General features: G+C 38.0%; 1 protein-coding gene across 6 annotated transcripts in view; it reads right to left on the bottom strand.

Moving 5' to 3' along the window:
- ATP8A2 (ATPase phospholipid transporting 8A2) overlaps positions 1–25,333 on the bottom strand; it is a 318,328-nt gene that overhangs the window by 254,512 nt on the left and 38,483 nt on the right. For all 6 annotated transcript variants that reach the window (XM_027652089.1, XM_027652079.1, XM_027652098.1 and 3 more), the window contains 12 exons: positions 19,595–19,694; positions 18,900–18,998; positions 18,005–18,050; positions 14,992–15,032; positions 13,162–13,235; positions 9,339–9,408; positions 7,982–8,109; positions 6,850–6,961; positions 6,186–6,351; positions 3,700–3,827; positions 2,459–2,536; positions 369–457 (listed from right to left, as the gene is read on the bottom strand). In XM_027652089.1, the coding sequence (XP_027507890.1) occupies positions 369–457; positions 2,459–2,536; positions 3,700–3,827; positions 6,186–6,351; positions 6,850–6,961; positions 7,982–8,109; positions 9,339–9,408; positions 13,162–13,235; positions 14,992–15,032; positions 18,005–18,050; positions 18,900–18,998; positions 19,595–19,694 (1,131 nt within the window). The remainder of the gene's footprint in view (positions 1–368; positions 458–2,458; positions 2,537–3,699; positions 3,828–6,185; positions 6,352–6,849; positions 6,962–7,981; positions 8,110–9,338; positions 9,409–13,161; positions 13,236–14,991; positions 15,033–18,004; positions 18,051–18,899; positions 18,999–19,594; positions 19,695–25,333) is intronic.

Here is a 25,333-nt window from a genome sequence, read left to right as displayed (position 1 = left end):
TACACGATTCTAACAAAATCCTGATTCATCCAAACAAGTCACAGAAACATGACTAATAATTGCTACCCTTGGGCTGCAGCTTCTTCCCTCTTGAAAGGCCAGAGGTTATTTAGCACTTCTGCTTTTGTTTAAATTATGATCAGGTAAGTCAGGAAGTAAGTTGCCTTTACTTCATGTAAACTACTCCATAGGTTTGACTTTCATAATTTGTGCTGCAGGACATGAAAATGAAAACTATTAATTAAGACCACAAAATACACTAAAATACAAACTGAAGAACAGAATGTTCTAATCCTTTTCCAATATAAAAGTCTGTACAGGAGTAAGCACACATTAAGCTAGAGAGTTTCTAAAAGTGTCATACCTACCCGTATGTCACTCCAGCAATACTACATTTCTTAAAGTTCATGATATTGCATGTTAGAGTGCCTGTTTTATCAGAAAACAGGTATTTCACCTGGAAAAAAAAAAGTCCAGTTTTCAACTTGTAAAGTTACAAAACTTAAAGTGGAAAACAGATTAAGAAACATATTACTCAATGTCACAATATTGGCCAATGCAGGCTTATTACAGGTTCATTTGTCTACCAGATCTACAGAAAAATTATCAGGCAAGTTGTTTAATGGCATTAATTCTTCTTGATTTCTAAATGTAGAAAAGCTCAAATAGTAGGTATCAGTTGCCAAGGCTCCAGAGTGGTCACTACAGATGTAGTTGGTTGTGCCAGCTGGACATTCAACAAATCTGTCAGTTGTACTGAAGTCAAAGAGCAAGACGGGAAATTAAAACAAAGACTATTAAGACTGTTGAAAGGTCAATACAATTTAACACACAGAAGAAATTCCACGTTCCAAAGATCACTGAGAACGCGTCTGGGATGCTTTTACCCCCATAAGCAGTAAAGTGCAAGAAATATGCTAGGGTATATTCAACTGGTACCCTGTAGTCAAACAAAAGCTGCTTTTTCTGGTATCCAGTCATAAACAGTCCTCAAGTGCAAGACACAAAGCCACAGTCAGCACTGCCCAAACTAATAACCCCTTAATAGAACTAGTGACTTTCAGGTAGAACTTGGAGGCCACCCCAACACAGCAACATGACATCTTGGAGCATGAGCAGATTCAAGGTTCCCACCTGCAGTGGGCTACAACAGACAAAAAATAATTGCAGGTTAAATACCACCATCATATCTCTGTACCACGTATGATTTTCAACCAGCAACACTGGTGCTAGCATAGGAGTTAAACAATTTAAAGACCAAAATATTTTGCCTGGAGCTGGAACAAGCTTTTCCTCAATAAATGCAATTCAGTTCAAGACAGTGCACTACACTACTAATTAGGTGATCCTTTAGCTGTGCTCCACACTGCTGCTTGAATACAGCATTGGGAATGGAGTTTATGTGAGTTAGAAGTCAAAGTGGGTACCCAAACATCTGAGGAACTTCAAGCCACTAGTAATTCTACACAAAACAAAAATTTTAAAGGCACCTGTGAACAGGTAATTCAATTAATGAATCAAAAAACTCAGTCTAGTTACACAGAATCACTAGTAAGTAATTTCTGAAAATAACATATGGGCCAAGAATATACATTATGCCACATATCTTCACTTCAGACAAAAATAGTGCCATAATTTAGAGGTTAAGGTCACATCAAAATAATCTGAATACAAATCAAATTTTAGCATTCCAAAGAAAAAGACCAATCAGTTTAAACAGGAAGAACATTGACTCCCACTCTGCTGAGCAGCACAAAAAAATTATGTACATTAAATATATAAACATTGTCTTCAATACCAAATCACACAATTACTAAAGTTCATGAGGTTCAGTTAAAGACCTGTGACTGATGGTCAAGGAAAAAAGCTAGGATTTCTCAATGGTACTACAAAACTCCAATAGCAACATTGTGTTTTCCAGTAAGCTTGTTCTGGGAAGCCCTTCTATTTTGAAGAAATGTCATTTGCAGAATAAACAAATCTACAACAACTACAAGTTGTTGAAAAACTAGATTCTTGAAGGAGCACAGTATAAATTATGAATAGAACTGTATTGTTTTAACCTCCATCTTCTGTGAAGCAATCAGAAACATCAAGAACTAAGAACACAAGCTGAGGCTGTTGGCCTCCTCTTAAGCCAAACTTAGTTCTATACATTCTGTTGTGGTATAGACAGTCACAAATGCAGATTATCTCCCCAACACCCTCGAGGAAAAAAAAGTCAGTTTAGAGTGAACATACGAAACAGTTTCAGTTCCCAAGCATAAAACTGCCTATGTTAAATTTAATCCTACATATCTCATCATTTTACTTGTAAAACTCAGACTAATGACAAACATGTCCCATTAACCTGAGCCACGGAGAAACAGAGTAAAGCAAACTTTTACAGCTTGCTCTCATACCTTCCACCTTGCCAGAATAAATCGCAAACATGACACCGAAGAAAATGTTGTCTTACCTGCCCAAGTTCCTCATTAAGGTTTGAGGTTCTGGCCATTGCAGGTGTATCTGTCTCAGGGTAATACATATCTATGTCCTGAAATGAGAGCAAAATTAAACCTATATTATTAAAATTAAACACTGAAATGCTCATTATTCTTTTAGTCAGTTCCAATTTGTTTTGACTGTCTTAATGCCATTAGTGGAGGTTCTGAAGGCTTGACACAAACATCATCCCAGGATGAATATGGGTGCCTCCTTTCCAAAGCATACCTCCGTACTACATGTACATGAGAAAAGCCAGATTTAACTAAAGATAGTTAAACTAGAGATGCAATGGAAAAAAAATATCACAGTACAGTAGGAAGTTTTAACAGGCATTAGCCATGCTAATCACATGTCTTCAATTACAACAATTGCTTTAGCCACATTTATGCCTGAAAAGACAATCTGAATGGCTTCATGAAATTAATTCCTTCTGTTACTACATTTTATTGTGAGTAAAAAAACCCAGCTGCTACACAAACCAAAGCAACTTCTCAGAAAAGTGTCTCTCCTACATCATAAGCAGCTCAGGGAACAGACATATTAGATCTCATTTACTTGTATTTTTAGGAACCTACTATATTACTGAAAGTCCAAGGATTAACGCATACCAGCACAAGGTATTCCTCTTGGGTTTGTTCAGCTTAAGAGACATCACTACAGTATTTTTGGTCCACAACTAGAGAAAGACATTTCTGAAGTCAAAGTTTGCCTGAACAGAGCGAGATCACTGTTTGGTTGCATAAGGCACCACCAACTTCTCTCCCTACAAAAATATGATCCATACCAGAGAATTTAAGAAAAACAAACCACAACAACCACCAAAAAAACCAAAAAGCAATACCACACCTTCAAACAAAGTCTAGTCTTTCCCTCTGCTGTGGCTGAGAGGAGATATAAGATACCGAAGAGTTTTCAAAAGATAACCACTGAACATGAGTCAGCAGAGAGACCTCCTTCACCAAGACCTGACACTTATTTCTCGTCCTAAAGGCCTACAATACAAATCATCATTTGCACAGGGGATATTCCTATGACTAAATCTTTTAATTCCTGTGAAACACAGAACTGATACAGAATAAATCCTTTGAGCTTTCCACTGCCTTTCCCAGAAGTTGCATCAGAAAATTAATTAAAAGTCTCAAAGATGTTAAGTGTTGGGTTTTTTTAAATGTCAACATCCAGAACTGAGATATATTCATTCTTGTTACTTACCCAATTTATAAAAAGAGCCTGAGTAAACTTGACAACTTCCAATGTCACCAGAAGGCTGATTGGAATAAGGTTGTTGTACAAGATTATAAATGTCAGCAGATTGTATCCAAAGTTGACAGACAGCATTTCTGTGGACCGAAAGACAAAGGACATGAGCAGACAAGTCTGAGTGGTATAGGGACAGTATAGGGGCAATCATCGTTATGCAGTTGGCCTAGTCAGATGTAGCAGTGCTAAAATAATTAGCAAGTGTGTTGACATCTAGTATAAGGGCCTTTTTAATATTGATTTTAATAGTATATATATAAAACACCCACAGAACACATGCCTGAATACACAGCATATTATGCCAGGTGAAGAAGGGCAAGATTTGTGAGGCTATATATTAAAGAACAGAACGCTTTCTGAAAAACTTTTGCTAAACAGATGGTGAGAAGTACAATATTTCCCACCATAACCCAAATTTAGACATTTATCTGATGTGTCAACTGCCCAATTAAGAGCCACCAATATCACTAGTAACATAACTATCTTTCAGAAAGTGCCTACTTGTCTCAGTGGAGTTAGGAAACAAAAAATAAACACTGAAATTAATTCTAAAGTCTGACATCATTGTCAGAATTGAGAAGTTACCCACACTAAAGAAATCTAACAGAACAACCGATTGCTGAACAGACACCTAGTAAATGAACTAAGGCATCCTGCTTAAGCAAAGAAGCTGTTATTAATGGTGACAACATTGGGCAGCTTGCCTGAGTAAGTTTGCCATCACAACTGGTCCTAAAAGGGAAAGGAAAGCATTTACAGACAGCCAGCAGGAATGCACAAGGCTCAGCAGAGACAAAGGATGAAAGGTCCAGTTCATGGTGCTGCCCAGAGCCTCTCTTTGCAACCAAAGTCTCCACATTTGTATGCTCTTCACTTCCCTAGAAGCTTAGGGAGGCACTACAGTCAGCACACAGAACATCCAGCACAATGGGGTCAGAGCTCATAACTCAGGGTTTTCAGCATTACAAGTTAATTAAAGATCAAGGGAGACAACTAGGAGGAGACAGAACCCAGAGAAAATTGTTGAAGCCTAGTGAAGATCAGTCTGGACACAGGCACCTCCAAGTGTGAGTATATCCTAATTCCATATCTGGTAAGTTTACAGTAAGTCAAAACTTGTTTGGTATTGAAACATTTTCCAATACAATTTTTACAGAGATTAGACATTTAACAAAAAATTAATATCTACCTGCATAACCTCAAAAAGTGTCTTTCCTGTGTGTGGCAGCTATAGAACTAATAGAAATTATGCATTCAATTTACAAAAAGGCGTTTATACAGACTATTATGTCATCCTAGTTTATTTCACGTTGAACAGGTTTTATATTACAAGTTCAAGAGTTCATTTAATTCACCTTTTCCAGTATTGCTCCCACCACCGGAAGGCACAAATTTAAACTTACTCATTAAAAAACAACGGGGAGGGCAGGGAAGAAACTCCGAAAGTTGCTGACACCACTAGTAGAAGACATTACAACTACAAAAACCCAGAGTCAAAAATGAGGCATTTCCGTGCTCTTCCTATAGGATTTTTTTCATTACTAACACAACTGCAATTCTTAAACTGCACAGTATACACTTGCCATCTGTTTTGCAATCATCAGCAGACAAGCCATTTGCAGTTTGTGATAATTGTTTTAAAATCTGCATCTAAAGATGTTTGTAACAACATTTAATAGCTAATGTAACCTCCTCAAAATGGAAGTCTATTGGAGAGCACTTCATTCTTCATGTCTGTCTTTGATACTGAACTAATAAGTTCAAGGACTATGAACAAAATCAAACAAAACCCTTCAAATAAACAAACTAAAATATCAGTTTTCTCACAACAAAATAACAGGAGTCAAAGACAGAAACTTTATCCAATAAATAACAATCCTAACCATTTAGCATTTAAGTTTCCTATAAAAGAGCAGATCAGCATTTCTGACTGAAAAAAAAGTTAAAGAGAAATCCTTTGCATCTGTATAGAAGCATCAAGTTGAAGTCAGCATCATCAGACTGATACTGTCTATCATGCAGTCAGACACATGTAAGGCAGCAGTATGTGACCTCCTCTGAGAATAAATTTGGATATGATAATATGGGTATGGTCGATTTGTGTATGGTATCTCCACAGAGATGAGAGAATGGGAACACCAGATATCCAGTAATAATTCTTGCCCCTCTTCTGTTTCTGTCCTGTTCCCTGGGTGGTAGCCCAGTGATATTTACCTAACCTTTAGAAGGTTTTATTAACAGAAGCCTCACTGGCAAGTTCACTTACACCAGCCCATTCTCAAATAAAAAAAAAAAAAAAAAAGGGTCATCAAAAAGCTAGCAAAGAGGCTTTGTTTCTTCTTTTTCTATTTCTTATTTTATGCATCCATTTAATGAAGCTAAGAGCCTGGCAGGCTCTACAGTCTGATACAGCCCTGGCTCAATGCCTGCATACTCACTGTTGGAGCCAAGGTACCAGACGACTTTGCCGTGTGTTCTGTTCCATAATAAGGCACCTACAGAACTCACAAGGGCCATTACCAGGAGAATACAGAACAAAACCAGGATCTGCATGTTGGTCACTTTCTCCACGTTTGATCTCTTCAGAGGTGCTTTGGTTGAATTCTAAACAGCAGCAGAAAAAGAAAAAAGAGCCTGGCAATGGCTTATACAAGATAAAATTGCAGAGGCAAACTCAGTCTTTATTTTCAGAGTCATTAAAGCACTTCCTGTCATCTACTGTTGGTCAGCAGCAGTGAGCAACACATACATACTGCTGGTTTCTCCAGGCACTCCCTGCCATTAGGGCAATAGTAGTATTAACCTAATCAACTTCACATTCTTTACTATGTCCTCAGCTGTTAAATCTCAGTTTTAAATGTCATCCAGCTACCAGATAAGATGAAAGTTAGTTCTTACATATCCAACTGCTTTCAAATACTTCAGTAAGTGTTTACATATGTGCACATGCAAACTCAAATACAACAGTACCCTTGTATTCCTCAAGGCCTCCAGGTCTTTAACAGCTATAATGAGTCAAAGCATTTCATAAAATCGAATTAATAACAAGGAGAATACAGGAAAGATGACCAGTTTACATTTAAATCTCCTTAAAAACTTTACCTGCATGAGTTTTGTATCATGTCCTGTATACACAACAATACCCAAGACCCATTGAGTGTTTCTCAGTTGTGCACCCCTCAGCAAGATTTGGTCTGGCCCAACAGGAACTGGGCTGCAAAGCAAGAAGTATATCTTTCAATTCTTGGTAACACTCTAAGGACAGTAATTCTACTTTTAGACTTACACCCCAGCGGGAGGGGGGGAGGGGAAAAAAGAGGAGAAAGTAATACAATGACCTTAGATTGTCCACACAACTGAAGAAAGCACTGAAACCTCTCTAAGTCTACTTCCTGCTAAAGCACAGTAGGGCAAAGCTGATACAAGGGAGCTGTTCTAATTACCCAAAACTTGAGAACTTACGTGGCAGACATAAGCCTGTCTTGCACTTGACCTCAGCTACTACTTTCTTTCTCGCATCAAGGACAGAAGTATCCCACTTGCAAAGAGACTATCTACTCGAAACACACTGTATCACATACACCAATACACAAGCATTTGGGAAAAACTGTATTACCCACACAATTTTCAAGTGAGATGCAAATGATGATCTGCTATTCTTCCATCTGTCACTATACAGCTGAGTTGCCCAAAGAATACAGGTTTTGTGAAGGAAAAGAGGTACAGCCAAATGAAACCTGTATGTTCCTACCAACCTTTCAAAATCTGTGAATTCAAGTACTAAGTACTTTTCTTTCAACAGCTGCAACAAATGAAAGTCACACTGATAATGCCTCCAGATTCTAGGATCATTTTTCTCTATAGACCTGACCTCAGTGCAGCCTTTGGCTCTATCTGGAAGGGACAGGTTTCTATTTCCTCTGTATATCTTGTGTAACAAGACGGCCCTAAAAAACCCTACTATTTCCCCGACTCCTTCTCTTTACATGTACCTTTTTAAAAAAAAAATTCACCATAATTACAAAGAAACCAAGACTCCCACAACAACCAGAAGGCTCCATACAAATACAGAATTATGTTATCTTATACTGGCAGATGCTCTGATTAACTATTATTAATTATTACTCTCCTCTTCCAGAGCAAAAACATGCATGTGCTCACTGTTACAGACTAAAAGAACACAGCAAACGTTTTTCCAAACCAAGTGACTTTGGCCTTGTTGTCAAGTTAATACCTTTGGCCATCTAAGCGCAAGTTTCCAGTGAAGTCATAAAGATGACGGTTGGGTCCTTCACATTCTATCCTCCCAGATACTTTCATCAATTCTTCCCTGGACTGGAGACTAGCAGTTTGAGACAAGCCCTGCAAAGACCAAATCAAAAGAGATTGTCAAAAATTGTTATTAGAAGGCAACTTAGGAAAATGGTGCAAGGAAGATTTATTACGGACACATACGAACCTGCTAACAAGATCGATTTAAACTCTCTATACAAGATACTTATATTTACCTACATGATCTCTTTAACCAAGAAAAAAGTTCCATCCACAAAGCACAAAGCTGCACACAAGCAAGAGGAAGCAGAAGAGAAGCAGTATAAACAGGCCTGGCTTTTCTCTCGAAGTATAGCTCCACTAATGTGTTATTGCTGCTAAATATAGTCATTGCTAAGTGTAGTCTCTTGGGTCACTGCAGCCATTATGCTCCAATCCTACTCAAGGTTAATGATTCACCTGCCAAGTAAGTGTAATCTAATGTATTGGTACTCCATCTCAGAGCACATGTACAGTGCTCCAATGCTTTTCACCTATGAACAGAGGGATCCCATTTCATGTTTCTTTTGCCAGAATTTGACTGCAGCACTGCAAGCCAGAGCAAGGCCATAGTTTTGTATTTTAACCATGTGTCCTGAAGCAAGTAAGATCTTACAGAAACTCAAGACCTGACCTTTTAGGTAGAACCGCAACAGTAAATCACATTTCTACAAATGCAGGGAAGAGATAGCAAATATACAGATTTTTAAAAACAAATAATCTATGTTTCAAAATCCGAATCTAATTTTTTTAATGAAAAAAGGAAGATTCTTAACTATTTCTAAACACTATAATCAACAGTGTTGATTATAATCAAATTAAAAAGATCCAAATACATTCCACTACTTACTGCAAAGAGATAAATTAACTTATGCATATAAAAGATCCTTCTCAGCTTCTGCCTCTGCATAATGCTCCTAGAACGCCACTTGTGACAGAAGAAACTGCACCTCTCATCACAAGCACTGCTGATATTCTTTTTTATGTACAGGACTTAAATCCCACTTACTGGACCTTTGGTAAAACATAGCAGAGGTCTGCTTGTCTTTGAGGGCTTAAAATACTTGCTCCAGATTAGTTTCTGTACACTTGTATATGATGCACTGTTGCTTGGGTTTGTATCTGTTGAAAAGGCAGCTTACAGCCACCTGAAAAGAGATCCCTTTTTAAAAAAAAAAAAAAGTACTTGTATTGTTGTCAGCTAAGGTAGATGCTGCTTCATAGCTAATATTAAATACCTAAATGAAAAAAAATCAAATATAAAATTCAATTTGTTTTACCTGTCGTATTTTAAGATTCGTCTCCCCATCGAGGTTAGCTGTTTCAATATAGCACATGGCTTGTGGTTCACTGGAAGGAGCATAAAATTTTCAATATTAAATCTCAGTACTTTTTGTATATTGCTTTTGTACTAATATAGTTCACAAGAGACTTTTCCAATACACTGCAGAAGACAGAAAACCATATTGGTGGTATCCAACCATGAAAGAGTCAGTTGAAAGTACATATTTAACAGAGATGTCTTTGGATAGGAACAGGGTAATACACCAAAGTACAGAGAAAGACAAGTCTAAATCAGAGGGTTAGTAAGAATTTAACAAGTCATGATAAACTTAGATGCCTGAAGTGGATTATTTTGAAATGCAATCCATAAAATCGTTTCAGATTGCAAGAACCATGGACAAAATACCAAGTATCGAACACTATAAAAGGGATATATTGGGATGAAGAGGGTAATGCTCTCTGCTATTGAATTCTGTCTGCGAGTTGAACACACAAAAGACCATGTCTGCAAGGTCACCTTAAAGTTGAGGGACTTATGGAGGTTCATCTGAAGTCAGTGCTAAAACAGCTTTTTTTTGAGCATCAGAAAAAGGTTCATTGAGATTAAGATTGAGGGCTGTGATCTCCATCTTCCAAAGATGTTTCTGCCCTTAGCGATAGCAGCACAAATATTCCTCGAAGAGCTGAATTTTCCATTAGATAAGCTCTTATCTACATCTAACATGAAGGGGCTCTGCATGAGTAGCACCTTTGATAAGGAAGAGTACTTCTACCAGTTCTTTTCCTGACATACCACTCAAGATTTAAAAATTTTTTATGGAACCACCAAAACTATTTTTCTGCCAGTTGTCTTCTCAGGCTGCTAGGGAATATCAGTTTCCCATCTGGATTCAAACAAGTGCTTCTTCAGCATATCACTTCCCATATTCTTGATACATTACTAGTTTTCTTCCAAAGCAACAAACTGCTTTAACAGCAAAACTACTCAATCAGCAGAAGAGTCAGTAATAAAGGTTCCTTAAGACAAAAATAATTAAGAAATGGATAGGTACATTTGTAACACAGTAAGAAACTAGATTATTCTCTCCATATTTTTCTTTTAAAAAAGTACGGTTAGAGTCTGTTCTTTTTCTCCTCCTATACGAGCAACCCGAACCTGAACCCAAGAAAGACACTGATGAAGTCCAGTTTGATTCCAATTTTACCTCTGCCAAACACCTTATCTACTACAACTGACGTGCTTAGGTCAGGAGGTAGATCTTTTGCAATACAGTTCCTCTCACTTCTACAGAAATGTGGAATTGTTTCCATACAAAGTTGCATCTGGATTAAAATGGTTTTTTCCTTCATGTAAATTTATTCTTTACATAAAATTCATTTGATGTCACCTTTTTTCCTATGTGGAAAAAGAGTCAAGATAAAAATAGTTGTTTGTTTCACCTCTGACAATCATCTCAGACACAGAAGATCAACACACAAGCACAAGATTCAAATCCTTCAGAGCATGCAGAGCTTTCTGGTGAACTGAGGACACTTAGTACTGTCATTTAAAGGAATCATGAGAATAATACCAATCGTAAAGCAGCATTGCCATAGAAATTGCTATTTGTATCAAGCAAAGCTTCTCCCAAATTAACATGCCTTGGGTTAAATTCTTTAATTATTATGTGGTTATTAATGACAGCAGGTTAGCGGAACAGAACAGCAGACTAATGTAGAACAAAAAGCTGACCCACACATGAAATATATCAGAGGAGTTTTTTAGTGTAACGTATTAGAGAAGTTCTTCAGTAGAATATTCCTCATTGCTGAAACAGAAAATTACTGATGTCAAAGTTTAGCTTCACTGCATATTAAGGTTGACAACTGCTTATTTGAAGTTTGGTGTCTGTTTTAAAAAAATACAATACTGTGTACCATGGAATGAAGATGTCTCTATCCTTCATCATGTGACAATTTAAGACTGAGCTTCTACATATAGCTTTGAAAAAAATGAAACCTCTCAGAAACAGTATAGACAAGAATGGAGCAGAAAATAGAGAAGCTTGAAAAACAAATTCCTCTAAAAGTTGGGTTAGGTAAGAGAACTGTAAGCTACAGACTAGAGCAACCTACAGTCACTGTTGAAAAGCACACAGACAGGAGAAAATTATGGAGAATAGCAAGGTGTCATAAGACTTATCTATTAGAAACATGTTTAAGAACAGGCACTGTGCTACTGTCTGCTATTACCGTCACAATATTGTGTGATATTGTCTTATGCTTAAACTTCATCTGTCTAAGCAGACTATGGTCTTGATTTGGCTTGAAGTTGTTCTACACAATACAGAATCCAGATCAGAAGCCAAGCACCGCTCAAATGCTTTTAGGAACTAAGAGACCTAGACAAATTAGGGGCCTAGGAAACCACCAACCGTATGAAGTTTAACTAAGGTAAGTGCCAGACTCTACACCTGGGACAGAGTAACCCTGGATATGTGTACAGACTGGGGAATGAGACACTGGCAAGCAGTGCCATGGAAAGGGACCCCGGAGTCCTGATCAATAACAAGTTAACCATGAGTCAGCAGTGCCCTGGCAGCTGTGAGGGCCAACTGCGCCTTGGAGGGGGAACCAGGTAAAGCATCACCAGCCAGTAAAAAGGAGGTGATTGTCCAGTTCTGCTCTGCACTGGTGAAGCCACACCTCAAATCCTGTATGCAGTTTAGGACGCCACAAGATAAGAAAGATATAAAGATATTAGAGAGTGTTCAAAGGAGGGCAACAAAGATGGTGAAGGGCCTTGAGGGGAAGCTGTATGAGGAGCAGTTGAGGACACTTGGCTTGCTCAGCCTGGAGAGGAAAAGATTGAAGGGAGACCTCACCGTGGTCTACAACTTCCCCACAAGAGGAAGTAGAGGGGCAGGCACTGATCTCTCCTTCCTGGTGCCCAATGACAGGACCCAAGGTAAAAGCATGAATCTGTGTCAGGGAAGATTTAGGTTAGCTATTACAGAAACATTCTTCACCCCCTGAAGAGGGTGACTGGACACTGGAACAGGCTTCCCAGGGAAGTGGCCACAGCACCAGCCCTGACAGAGTTCAAGAAGCATTTGAACAATGCTCTCAGGTACATGGTGTGATTCTTGGTGTGCCCTACCCAGGACTTGGATTTCTATGATTCTTGTGGGTGCCTTCCAATTCAGGATATTCTAAGACCAAGCTTCATTTGTCAGCATATTTGAATGAAAAGTGGTCCCGTACTTCAAACTAAACCAAGCAGGACTCAACAGGCTACTATTTGCTGCCATGTCAGAGATTAGCCATATGTGCATTGTATCCAAGACAAGTGGTAAACAAGTCAAAAAGCTATTTTGTTATTTGATGCCAACAACACTAGCCTTTTAGACTTATAATTTAAAGAGAAAGCATTCCTGGGAGGAAGGAAAATATACTGAACACTCTGGAATTAACTGGAAGGAAACTTAAGCTTCCTTAATTAAGTGGAGGGATTCTCAGAAGGCCATAGAGCCACTGACTGCATGAAGCTTGTGTAAAGGACCTTCAGTCTTCCAACAAACTCATCAATACATAGTATTATGTACCTGTAATGCACAAAGCGAAGTCTTGAAGAAGCCTTCTTTTTGAAGAGCCTATCTACAATGATACATGAATCATTGCCTAGTAAAGCAGTGTTTTGACATTGTTGAAATTTCATTTTAGATGTGGAGTAGAATTAGTGCCATCTGATGTCTGGTTTTATTAATAGCAAATACAGAGACTTAAGTCCTCTGCACCTCAGTTCATCAGACACATCATTTCCACACCCATTCTGGATACCTGGTAGATATAATGATCATGTCTGCTGGAAGATGTTGCCCATTGGTGACCTTCACAATATCGCCTACTGCTACCTGTGGTCAGGAGTACAGTAGCATGGAAAAGAAAAACAAACAGTTTGCTTGTCTGGAATGTTAGTTTGTTATTTTCTTTCACCCAGTCAGAAGAACAGCATCATGCATAGAACAGCTAGAGACAGTGCTTCTGAAAGTCAGAGTACTTTTCACTGCAATTGTTAACTTCTGTGGCTTATATTTAATAAAACTTAGTTTTTTCTTTAATTCTGCCATTATCCAAATTTAAGGGTTTTTCTTTAGTCTTATTTAACATACTGAAAACTTTGTCACTAGGGAAAAAAAAAAAGCCATCTTTAAACTTCACCTCAAGTATCAAGAGTTTCTTCTACTCATACTCTATATTGCTTTCCCACCCAATCCTCACTATCATTTTCCCTTAATTCTCCATAGATACACTGCTTGAACTAGCCACGAGCAAGTAGTATCATCTCTACAGATATATAACATAACCCAGTTCTTCCCTGACATAGTTACATGAGATATGCAGAGTTCAGAACTCTAGAATACTGAAGGTCCAAGACTTTACACCACCTTTAATTAGTCACATGCATGGGACTTTCATTCTAAAAAGAATCAAGTAGCACTCTCAAAACAGTAAAACAGGTTTGCCTGATGAGCATCAGGCTGCTTGGTGCCAATGCACTGCTGCAAGTCTGAAATGGGCTTAAAATACTTCTAAGACATGAATTTTTACAAATTGAAACAGATGGCACATTTGAACAAGCAGATTCATTAGTTTTACTGTGATCCCACTGAAAATAAATTTCCTATCAATTTCAGCACAAAAAAAAAAAAAAAAAATCAGAAGTCTGCCTTAAAGTGATCAAAGTGGTTAGCACAGAACTGTTATTCCCTAACAATAAATGCAGGCCTGGACAATATGCAGATACAGTCACAGGTCAATTCAGGAAGTGCACAATGCTATTAAAAAAAAAAAAAACAGATTCCAGGCTTAGCTTTAAGATCAATTTACCATCTTTTCTACAAAAATAGGACATGGAACAGCATGAATAGCAACCAACACAAGCCACCACAAACCCTGGCAATCTTTAGTTTCTACTACAGCCTAACACTTCAGCAAGAATGCTTTTAGGTGTCTTGAGACTGATGTCATTTCCCAGAGGTTTTAACAGGGGGCATGTTCTCCTCAACTGTTAGCTAAGAGGGCTAATTTTATCCTTTAAAAGGCATTAAGAGCCACAATTAGATCGATATATCCTAAGGCATTTCAGCAACTTCCAAGTCCTAGAGACAAAGCTCACCAGATCCTTGCAGAGGGCTTCACAGAACATGAGTCCCAAGTGCCTCAGTAGCAGCAGGGCTTGTGTTCCTTATTTGAACAAGCAGCTTACTAATTAGTCTCAAAACCTGGGAACCTTTTAGCACAGGCAGCAAAGTAAGACTTTTAGACTCGCAGGAGAGGTACAGTATTGCAGTGAAAGTTACTCTTCTAGATGTTGACTACAAACAAAATACTCTCTACAGTTTACATATTAACTACACAAGCAAAACCACAATGGTTCATTAGCATTTGACTGTAACATAGTATTAGGTTTTAAAGATGGGTACTCAGGTGACTTGCTCAGGGTGATTTTGACTACTACAACAGAAGGGATCCCTCCCACCAGCCCCATCCCAAGAGACAGAGAACTCTCACATCCTGCGCATTAATTCTAAGCCTTCGAATTCATTTTGGCAAGAGTAATTCTTCAATAGCTACTTTTATTCCCTCCCATCCCCAGGTTTTATTTACCTCTTTCCACATAATGTTCTGCCACATCCCATTTCTTAGAACTGGAAAGAAAGTTTAAAGTTACATTATAGAATAAATGGCCACAATTCAGACAAATTTCAAAACAACTATATCAGCAGTAGCAAACACTGACCAGAACAGGAACTAACATACAGATCAGAGCTGTACTTTTCAGAAGCTGAGACAATACTTTTGTCTACAGTTGTAAACACATGAATCCAAGAACGAGGAAGAATCTACCCTTCATATTTATATAATTTTTATCCCCTGCTAGACAACAATTGGCGGCCTGATTTCTTCTTGGCATTATTTCACACTAACCTGCAGATGGGCAGCATTGTTTCTTGTGGGAAGTCACCTTCCTTCAAACAAAGGGCATTACTGCCCACTGTCAACAAGTATTAGGAAGCATCTGTGAATGACTTACCACAGAATTTTCGCTTCTCATCTTATTCCTGGCATTTTATTCATAGTATTTTGACTCTGACACATCCACCTTCACTACCATTACCAATTGCCCATGTAAGGCTGAGTCTTAAATGCCAAGCAGGCTTAAAGCCCTGCTGAAAACAAATGACCAAATTCAGCAGAAGGAAAATCCCAGCTGTTGAAGTTCACATTGAAATTTTTGGGTTGCAATTTTGCACCTTCTATTGTGCTTAACTCCAAAGGACAGAAAAGGACAGGTCTGCTCTAGAATACTTACAGGATAAAATTGATAAATTATTCATTGTCAAAAGGTACCTGGTTAAAATAATGAAGGACAAGTACCTAAAAAGACTGTTCCAACTCAAAAAGAGTTTCAATATAAACCTTCTATCTAAGACGTTCTAAGACTAAAACCCAGTGTACTGGTGTTCCAAATCTAGGACTTAAAGCTGTCACTCACACCTAGACATGTAGGGCCATTTCAAGTGCGGCTCCTGAAGGGCAAGCATCTCCCATCAGACTTGTGCCACAGTTTGTTAGCCCTGTGTGTGTCTACTATTTAAGTGCACCCCATACAGCATTAAATGCTCATTACTTAGTTCTGTTATTTGACAATGGGAGGACCAATACATCAGAACAGTTATTACTGAGCCCTCTACATCTATGCAATGTGCTGCTCAGAGGCTTCATATGGATTACAACTAGTCTGGTTCAATTCAACGTCATCTCCATATACAAACACGTGAAGCCACCAAAGATATGAAACACTGGCTCAGAGCCTAACAGGCTCCATCTCCTAATGGAAACTTACAGTGCTCACCTAGAGCAGAACTTTCAGTTTAGTTTGCTCCGAAGCAAATTTAATTCCTACATACCAAAGCCACTCTGCAAAGCAAACCAATGTTTTCCATGGTAAATTTAATACAGCAAAGGCCTTTTGAAGATACACCACTGCTCTAAAAAAGCAAACATGAAGATAAATGAAAATCCTACATAAATGCTGCTGAAATAAGCAACTGGCCTTTACAGGCAGTGGAGCTCAGGACACAGCCAAGTAGAGAGCAGGTGTCTACTTCTCAGTGAGCTCAACTGCTCTCTATACCGAATGCATCAATTAGATATCACTCGGTTATAAGAGGAACCTAAAGGCACACAGAGAACCTAAATTTAATTCATCTTAATCCCACTCTGAACCTAAATTAGCTTTTCATTCTGATAATACACGTTTCAAGGATGAGCTGTTTAGCCTTCCTCTTAAGAAGCACAAGGATATGGTTTTAAGTATCAGATGGAAAATTTGAGTATTCAAATGTAAAAAATGAAACCTGAACTAAAGTAATTTTTCAAGTGCTTAGTTCAACTTAGGTCCAATAGAATACTTTGTTTTCTTTAATGTTGTCTCTCCACAGTAACTGTGATAAACTTCCCTTGAAGTGTTTGTTATCAGGTGTTCTCTAGCTACAAATGAATTACAACTGGCTCTGTAACCTTAGAAAGGACCATCTTTCTTATTACCTATAACAAGGTCTGTTACGCTACACGAACTTAATTGCCCATTTGCAATGACTAATAAATACAGTGTTTGAAACAAGTTTCAAGTGTATACAGCACTTGAAACATCTGGTAGAGACTCTCTTAGAGAAATTACCTCGGAGAATTGGTAAAGCAATGCTTTTTGATGAAGATACAAACTTGATCAACCCAAATTTTCAAGCACCAAATTCACTTAGAGTAACAGGCATAATGTTTGCAGGACTATCTGAAGCATAGAGCTAGCAGGTTGTTCACTTCCCCATGTGTTCCTCTATCTTTTTGATACTTCAGGTATATGTGTTTGGGAGGAAGGGGCTCTACTCAGAGTTCAAATCCCTGTGTTCCTGTTTCACCTGCAGATCTGCACAAAGGAACAGAAGAGAAGCTGTCCAGTGTGGGAACATGGACCTGCCTTATGGCATGGGCCAATCACAGGGTGGCCATTGATAAGTTCTACCTATTTTCTGTACAGGTTTTCGGTTAAGGGAGATGAAGAAAATCAAAGTGATGTCTTCAGGTACAGAGTACCAATGAGTGTTAATACATTAGGGATACTCACAGGCATTCAGTAGATATCAGTGTTAAAATTTATTTCAGTGACACTTCAGGAAAGCAAAGCTACAAAATTCCCAGACTTCTTATGTTTTATGGACAGCAGCACTTACAAAAATGACTTAAAATTCTTTTGATATCAACTTGTAGTGTTTCAGGGGGTTGTTGGCTTTTTTGGGGGGGGAAGGGAAGGATGGAGTCTGGCAGAGAAGAAAATTGCTTGATTTTCTCAGAGGACCTGAGAATTATATACCTTTGGACAACCTTGACATTACATGAATCTATAAATTCTAATAATCCCCCCAATGCCTCACCCTTAAGTGTCAGACAATGATCAGCATAAAACATTCTGCAAAGTAAAATCCTAACATATCCTAAAATACAGGTAACTACCAAATCCACAAGACATGCATTTCCCACTATCAGGACTGTTAAAACAACAGAATTGTTCAAAAGTAAGTATTTGCACTTTAAGTATTTAAAGAGTGTTTAGTCTTACCTATTGTTTTCTTTTTATTCACTGCACTGTCTGCCTTATGCCTTTTCTGCAAGGAAACAAAACATTTATTACACTTCATTACAAATTCCAAAACCATTAGATGTAAAACAAGACAAACTGCAAGATGATACATTGGGTCATTTCTGCCTTTATATTTGTGTTATTGGTTTGCTTTTGGTTTTGTTTTTTTGCTGTCGGAGGTTTTTTTAAGCCACACAGATCATCCGAGTCTACGTGGCTTATAAAACAGTATAATGTAACTTCAAACTGAGAGTACCCACGTTGGAAGTCAGGCTCAAACCTGTATCAGTGGTAAAAAAGTATGTCTCAAACCAGTTTTTTGGAAGAAAAAAGGAACAATAAGGAGCACTATATTTAGATGGCAGTTGTACTACACATTCTATGTGCTGTTGTTTAGACTGATACCTAAATAATTTTATTCATCAGTACTTTGCAAGCAGAAAGACCTTTTTCTGATAAATGGTATCCAAGCATGTTAGTGCAGATTTTCCCCAAAACAGGATGCTCTGTGCTCAGGTTGCTTGCTTCCTCCCTGCCCGCATTTTCCAGACCATCTAAAAAGGCTACATATTTGTCAGGACTCCAGCATCACACACTCAGTGTCTTTCTAATAAAAGCATGAATAAGCAAGTTTGAAGAGGTAAAAACAAGCATCCTGATTTCTACTGTTTTCTTTTTCATCATGTGTAATGAAAATATTTATCTCAGTGGGCTACAGAAATTCTAGTCAAGTTCAGAGCTTTGGAAGTCAAAAGGATTTTTTGCTGCTGTTAAGCAGTGACTCAAGACTACAGAGATGCATGGCTTTATGGCATTTTATAGCCTTTTTTTTTTTTTGAAACATTAGCACAGTCTTCCCCATAACCATACTCACGTAGTCTTCTATGATTTCTTTGATGCCAGCAACTGTTAAAATAAATAGCAATGGCACCAAGGTGGTATACCTTCCTGTTGGAGAGACATCTGGAATTTGCTGTGAACAGAGGGAAAAGAGATACCCATTTTATATTTGTATTTAAAATTAATTTCCAGTAAATTAGAATTTTCTGTAAAGCTCTCAGAAGAGAGAACACAGAGCTTTCTGATTTGTTCCTGACTACCACCCAATTTCAGTGGGTAAACTAGCCTAAGGTCTCAGTAGGTTTGAAGAAATGATACCATAACGCTACAAGATACAGTTGCTGTAGCCTGCCTTTTATTCTATTTCTCTTCTCTTCACAAGAAAAGCATTCAAATGATGCAATGCACATGGAAGCAGGGATAACCCGAACTATCTAAAAAGTAGTTTCACAAGAATTCACACATTCTGTTCTCACTATGGTCAATAGTTCCATGTTTTATGACAATACTTATTTTTCCTTCATAAGAAAAAAAGGAGCTTGACTTCACAAACTACTCCAAAAAGAGTATCTAAATTGTCTTCCAATTTCAATTATCTAACACATATCTAATTAATAAGACTATTAAAATATGTTTAAGAATTTATTTGCAGTTAAGAATAATAACTGAAATAACTTATATTGCCTTACTATTTTAATTTCTAAACAAGACAAAGCAATAAAACAATACCTGCAATAAGGCAATGAAGAGGAAGAATGCATTTGCAGCTTTTCTTATCTGCTCATACAGGAATCGAGGTAGAAATGTCACCACACTGTACTTGGCTGTGCTGCAGGTTAGAAAATTTTCATCTTAGTACTTCATCAGAATATCACAGATCATGACTAAAAAGCTGGAAGTAGTCTTCTAAAAGCCAGCGTTAGAAAGTAATTCAAAGATAACAAAGTAAAGGCATATTTAGAACATGGAGGAAATAAGTTGTTTCTGTTATGATAAAGAGCTGTACCAAACAAAAGAGCTATCACAGACCCAAAAGGCTGACAGTTCCGCTTTCATCACTAGTACCTTTATTATCAGATGAACTAACAGAGAATTTACAATCTATACAAACTTCAGCACCACGAACAGGCAATCATTCATCTCAGTTACGAGCACTTGATCAGGTACTTACCCTTCATCAAAACATGGAATTTAAGTGTTGGAGGAGACAAAGTCAAATACGAGAGAAATTCTACAGTGCCATTTTTAAAATGCCTCACTTCCTAGTTCAGAACCACTCTACACTCAGCTACAAATAATCCTTCAGAACAATACTCACTTTTTCAGATTAATTTTTTCTGGCTTTTTTCCCCTATATTTTACATATATAAATATTGTAACAAACATATATATGTAACACTAAAACATAACTACTATTTCTTCTACCTTAAAACAAAAACATACTATACTAGACTTAATCATCTATGTCATCTATGTAATTTCTTGTACTCTTCACATCAAATCCACAATGGGCATGAATACAACTTGAGAAAAAAAGTCTCCAAGACAACATGATAATGATTTAACCATTCCATTTTCAAATTACAGTAAGCCACCCATGCTGTCAAGTTACCAAAACAAACCTAAAAGAGATTAAAATTCTTGATCTTGCAAAGTCCTCACTCTCTGAACACATTACTTACAACCCATTTATCTACATACCTTTTCGAGGCAGTGCAAGGAAACACCATACTGCAGAACCTGTCTGAGCTGTGCAAGTGACCAAGTCTATCCAGTAGCACATAGCGTTCCATTATACAAGGAAAAAATATTTTTGGAGTAGAAAGTACAACTCTACCCTACTTTTCCCCATCCAATTAGCACTGAACATTCCCCCACTATAACTACTGGGCATCAGCATGAGTTGGAGTTTTAACAACTGAGCACTTGCAGCTCCATATGCCTTGCAAAGGCCAGACAATCAGTGACAGGAGTTTTGAGGTATTATTTTGTTTAGTTGTCTTGGTTTCAGGTTTGGGGTTTTTTGGGTTTTTTGTTTGTGTTTGGTTTTGGTTTTTAAAGAAGTCTTGTGTTTCCAAGGAACAAGGATCATTAAGTTACTCTCTCCAAGAAAAAAAGAGAAATTGTTTCCCAGTTGCTGTTTTACTGAAGCTTCCTAGAAGTGCCAAGAGCACTTTTCCATTATGTCTGGTCCTTTCTCTACCACCAATAAACCTTCCAGGTCAACCAACACCCACAGCATTACTATTCAGAAATCATGAAGGACTAGTATAATCAAATGCTTTAGCTACAGGACCTGCCTTTCACAATGGATTGCTATGCATAAAACTCTTACTACAACCCACAAGCAGCTAAGGTCAGTGGGGTTCTCTCACCTTTGTATGTACGAGGTTAGAGAACTACATTCTCCGAGACAACTTATTTTTTTTAACCATTTTCCTTCTCCTCTTATCTTTCCCATCCCCAGCTCCTAATGAGACACTGTTGCATCTTCCAAAATCAAGCAGTAATGAGATACAAGCAGAATTGGTGGGGCAAGTGAAAAAAAAAAATCAAGATCAACTAAAAAGCAAACAGTTAAGATGCATCTATCACTTAGTTTTTTCTTCAAGCACCTACAAATCCCTATTATACTTCATGGAAATCAGATATTACTTTAACTGGATGTCTCATAAAAGGAAACATGACAGCATTTCTATCACTACAGCCTACAGACCTCGTATTGCTACAACCACTCAGCAGAATCATGTATTATACGTATAATCAAATACCCAGTGTGATATTTTACAGAAATTTCAGGTGGCTGGACTTCAACATAGATCCTATTAACTAAGCCAACTGAGTGAAATCATGCATCCAGGCTTAAAGCATGTAACATAGTCCAGTTATATAAATGACATTACTTCCTTAAAGTACTTGTTAATTTCTTCCAACTGTAAGTATTTTTTGTCTCATGTGTAATAACCTTCCTTTAATACAGGACATAATTAAACACATCTCAGAATTACCTTTTGACTTAAAAATATGAGTTAATCAAGTTAACAGTTTAGACCTAAAAGTGAACGGCCCAAGCAGTACTAATGAAAAAAAATCAAGCATTGGCAGATATTATATCAGAAGAGTATTCCTCTGGATATCAGATTGCTGTGACTAAACTAAAGGAAAAATTTTTCTGACTGCAACCAAGCTGCAACATTTATTAAGAACATTCTACCACTTACCAGCCTCACAGTTAGCTTGTCCAAACACAATTCTTCCTCTAACAGTTGTGTTAATGCCAACACAATAAGGCTCTTTTTAAAGTTTTGTACATCCTAAGTCACTCTATGTTTTCTGTTGCTTAAGTAACACAACAGATGACTACAGAAAATATATACAACTGTAATTACAGATGGGTACATTCCACTGTTACCATACAGTAACCATGTGTATGTATAAAAAGCAGGTACATGTTATTCAAAAAGAAAACTTCCTACCAAAAGCTACCTAATAGTCTAAGCTGGGCAGGAGCATTCAATTGATTTGGCTCTGAAGAACAGTATTTAAAGGAAAAATACAATTCTTAAAAATAATATAAAAAAGCTTTGTGCTCCCTCCCAACAGACAGATGCACTGTAGATGACTTCAGAATAATCAAAGCTCAGGAAAATTAAAATCTACAGGTGAACAGCTAAAAAAAAAAAAATAATAATAATAAAAAAAAAATCAATCAGCTCACTCATATCAGAGTTTTGGTCACTAAAGATAAATATCTGCACAGGCTAGCCCCAATCAGAGCCATCTTGTCTTCAAAGTGGCTGGTACCCAAATCCAAGAATACGAGATCTGCAGTTCACAGAACAGTTGTGGCAGGGAGGGGTGAGGGAGCAATGGAGGAAACCAAACAACAAACTGGTGTTTCCTGAAGCAACAGCTGTTAACTATGCAAACCTTGCTTAACCAAACAAATTTAACATTTAAACAGGTGTGCAAACATTAGAAGAGACATCTCCTCTATACCTGCAACCTAATTTGTGTAAGTCAAGCTTCAAGCTATACCACTGGGAAAGTCGGGAGAAACAGTGCCAAATCCTGTTAAACAAATGAGTTTGGATACACGTGAGTACAGCTGACAGAGTCTGGCCCCACTCTTTTTAGGCCAGCACAGAGATTTTTCTCAAAGTAATCACTATATAATTTTGAAAAAGTTGGTGTCATTCACATACTTAAACCTACTACCACATTACTTAAGTATTACTTAGTTATTTTAATAACACTCAAATGAAAAGCAGTAAAAAGTGCACTGAGAACTCAGTAGTAGTTTTCCAACATACTTCCTCCATTTTTTCATATGCAATTTTTGCACAATCACTTCTGCTGTTGCCATTTTCCCTGTGTCTCAAAAACATTTTCTAAAGTCAAGTTTTACTTTACTGAATCATCCCTGAAGAGGAAAAGCTTGTCAGTAATCGAAGCAGAGCAGTTATGTCCTTGAGACACATATGTGTGCTGGCAATGGGCAGCTGAATACAGCTCTGCATTTTTACAGTCAGCCATCTAAAGCACTTCCAACCCTTCCTCTAGAATGACAACTCTTGAGATGAACTTCACCTTCAGGATAATCATGATTAAGAAAACAGAACCTCCTTGAGACACATGTGGTCCCATTTCCAGGGGTGATAAGTACAGCAAACTTTTCCTAGGTAGTATTCACCCATAGCTACTCATCCCACAGTTCACACACCTGAAATACTCTCCAGAGCTTAAGAATGATTACTGCTTGGTGTTGGTGATTTTAATACAATTTGCAGAAACACTTACTAAGAAAGCCTGGCACAGACATCTGAACCACAGCAAAGGGGCTGGGTAACTAAAGTACATGTTACAGACTTGAACTCTTCTCTCACCAAACAGGCTTTGTTTCCATTAACACCTACAAAAGATCGGATGCCCTGTAACAGAGGAGGAAGAAAAAAAACAACCCAACACCCAGAAAACCCAAGATGATCTGCTTGACTTAAGAGCTCAAATACTTTCTTCAGTGCAATGGTGTGTGCATGCTAAGGTCCTGCCAGGCACATGACACTTAATAGAAAGTCTGACATCAGCATCTGAGGTTCTGCTACAGGTCTCAGAAGCAGTATGACACAAGCTACCTCCAGGCAGTCACCATTGCTGCAGGAGGCATAGCAGCGAGCTTTACACATTTCAAGTGATATTAACAGAAAAAACAACATTCAGTTACTACACTGAGTACAGAGAAAGCCCATTCATAGGAACATCTCAACAACAAACAATGGTGCCATGCAGAATACTGAGGAGGTTGCTCTAAATCCAAGTGCTACGATCAAAGCTCTTTACATGTGCCTGACAATGAAAGGTCATCTACCTCCTTGCCCAACCAGAAGGTGGTGTATTTTCATAATGAAATTTGCTAAAGAGACATAAAAATCAACTGTTGACAAATTTCCCAAAGAAAATATCATGAAGGCTTATAAGAAGCAATTATGATATGCCTATGAAATGATTATTGGTTGACTGGAAATAAGGTCCTAAAAAAACAGTGTCAGTTTTTTTAACAGGCAGCAATTTCTGCCTGAACCAATGCAGCCCCCAATTCAATTGAAGGGTTTTGTCAGATGAATCCTCAAGCCTACAGTTCTTACAGAGGAAGACGCCAGCCAGTAGAGGTTTCACTGCTCTGTTTATAGCCTGTACACTTCTATCAGCTAAGAAAAGGGTATGCAGTGCTTCAGTACTCCAGAAAATTTCAGACAGACTCTGAGCTCGGGTCAGAATAGAGTAATTGAAAGGAGTAAAACTTGCTCTAGCACAGTAGAAAGTGCAACTCCTTGAATACTACATGACATATTGCTTAAAGCTTGACAGAGCAAGACAAAGAACCAAGAGTTCTTTAGAGTAAACGTTAGAGTATCTGTCATCCAGCTCTGGAATGACCACTGTCCATAGACCAAGTGTCTGTTTTGTTTCCATCTTTCCCTGCACTTCCCTACAGTTTCTCCATAATTGCTAAGACATCTTTTCTATATAAGTTCATGTATTGTTGTGATGGGTTGATGTTGGCTGGACACCAGATGCCCACTAAGCCGCTCTATCACTCCCCTTTTCAGCCGGACAGAGAAGAGAGAATAAGATGGAAAACACTCATGGGTTAAGGTAAGGCAGTTTACTAAAGCAAAAGTGAAAGTTTGCATGTGCACAAGCAAAGAGGAAAATCACAAGGTTTATTCTATTTTTCCCATCAGCAGCAATGTCTGACCACTTCCTGAGAAGCAGGGCTTCAGCACGGACAGCAGCTTCTCGGGAGGCAGACACTGTAAGCAATGAATGCCCCCCCTTCCTCCTCCTTTCCTTAGCTTTTATACCTGAGCTGACATCATACGGTATGGAATATCCCTTTGATTAGTTTGGGTCAGCTGGCCTACTTGTGTCCCCTCCCAGGATCTTGCCCTCGATAGGGGAAGGAAG

The sequence above is a fragment of the Corapipo altera genome, unplaced genomic scaffold (genome assembly GCF_003945725.1).
Source record: "Corapipo altera isolate COAL_440 unplaced genomic scaffold, ASM394572v1 0, whole genome shotgun sequence".
NCBI lineage: Eukaryota > Metazoa > Chordata > Aves > Passeriformes > Pipridae > Corapipo > Corapipo altera.
The sequence above is the reverse complement of the archived record's forward strand: the minus strand, read 5'-3'. Positions and strand labels throughout refer to the sequence as shown.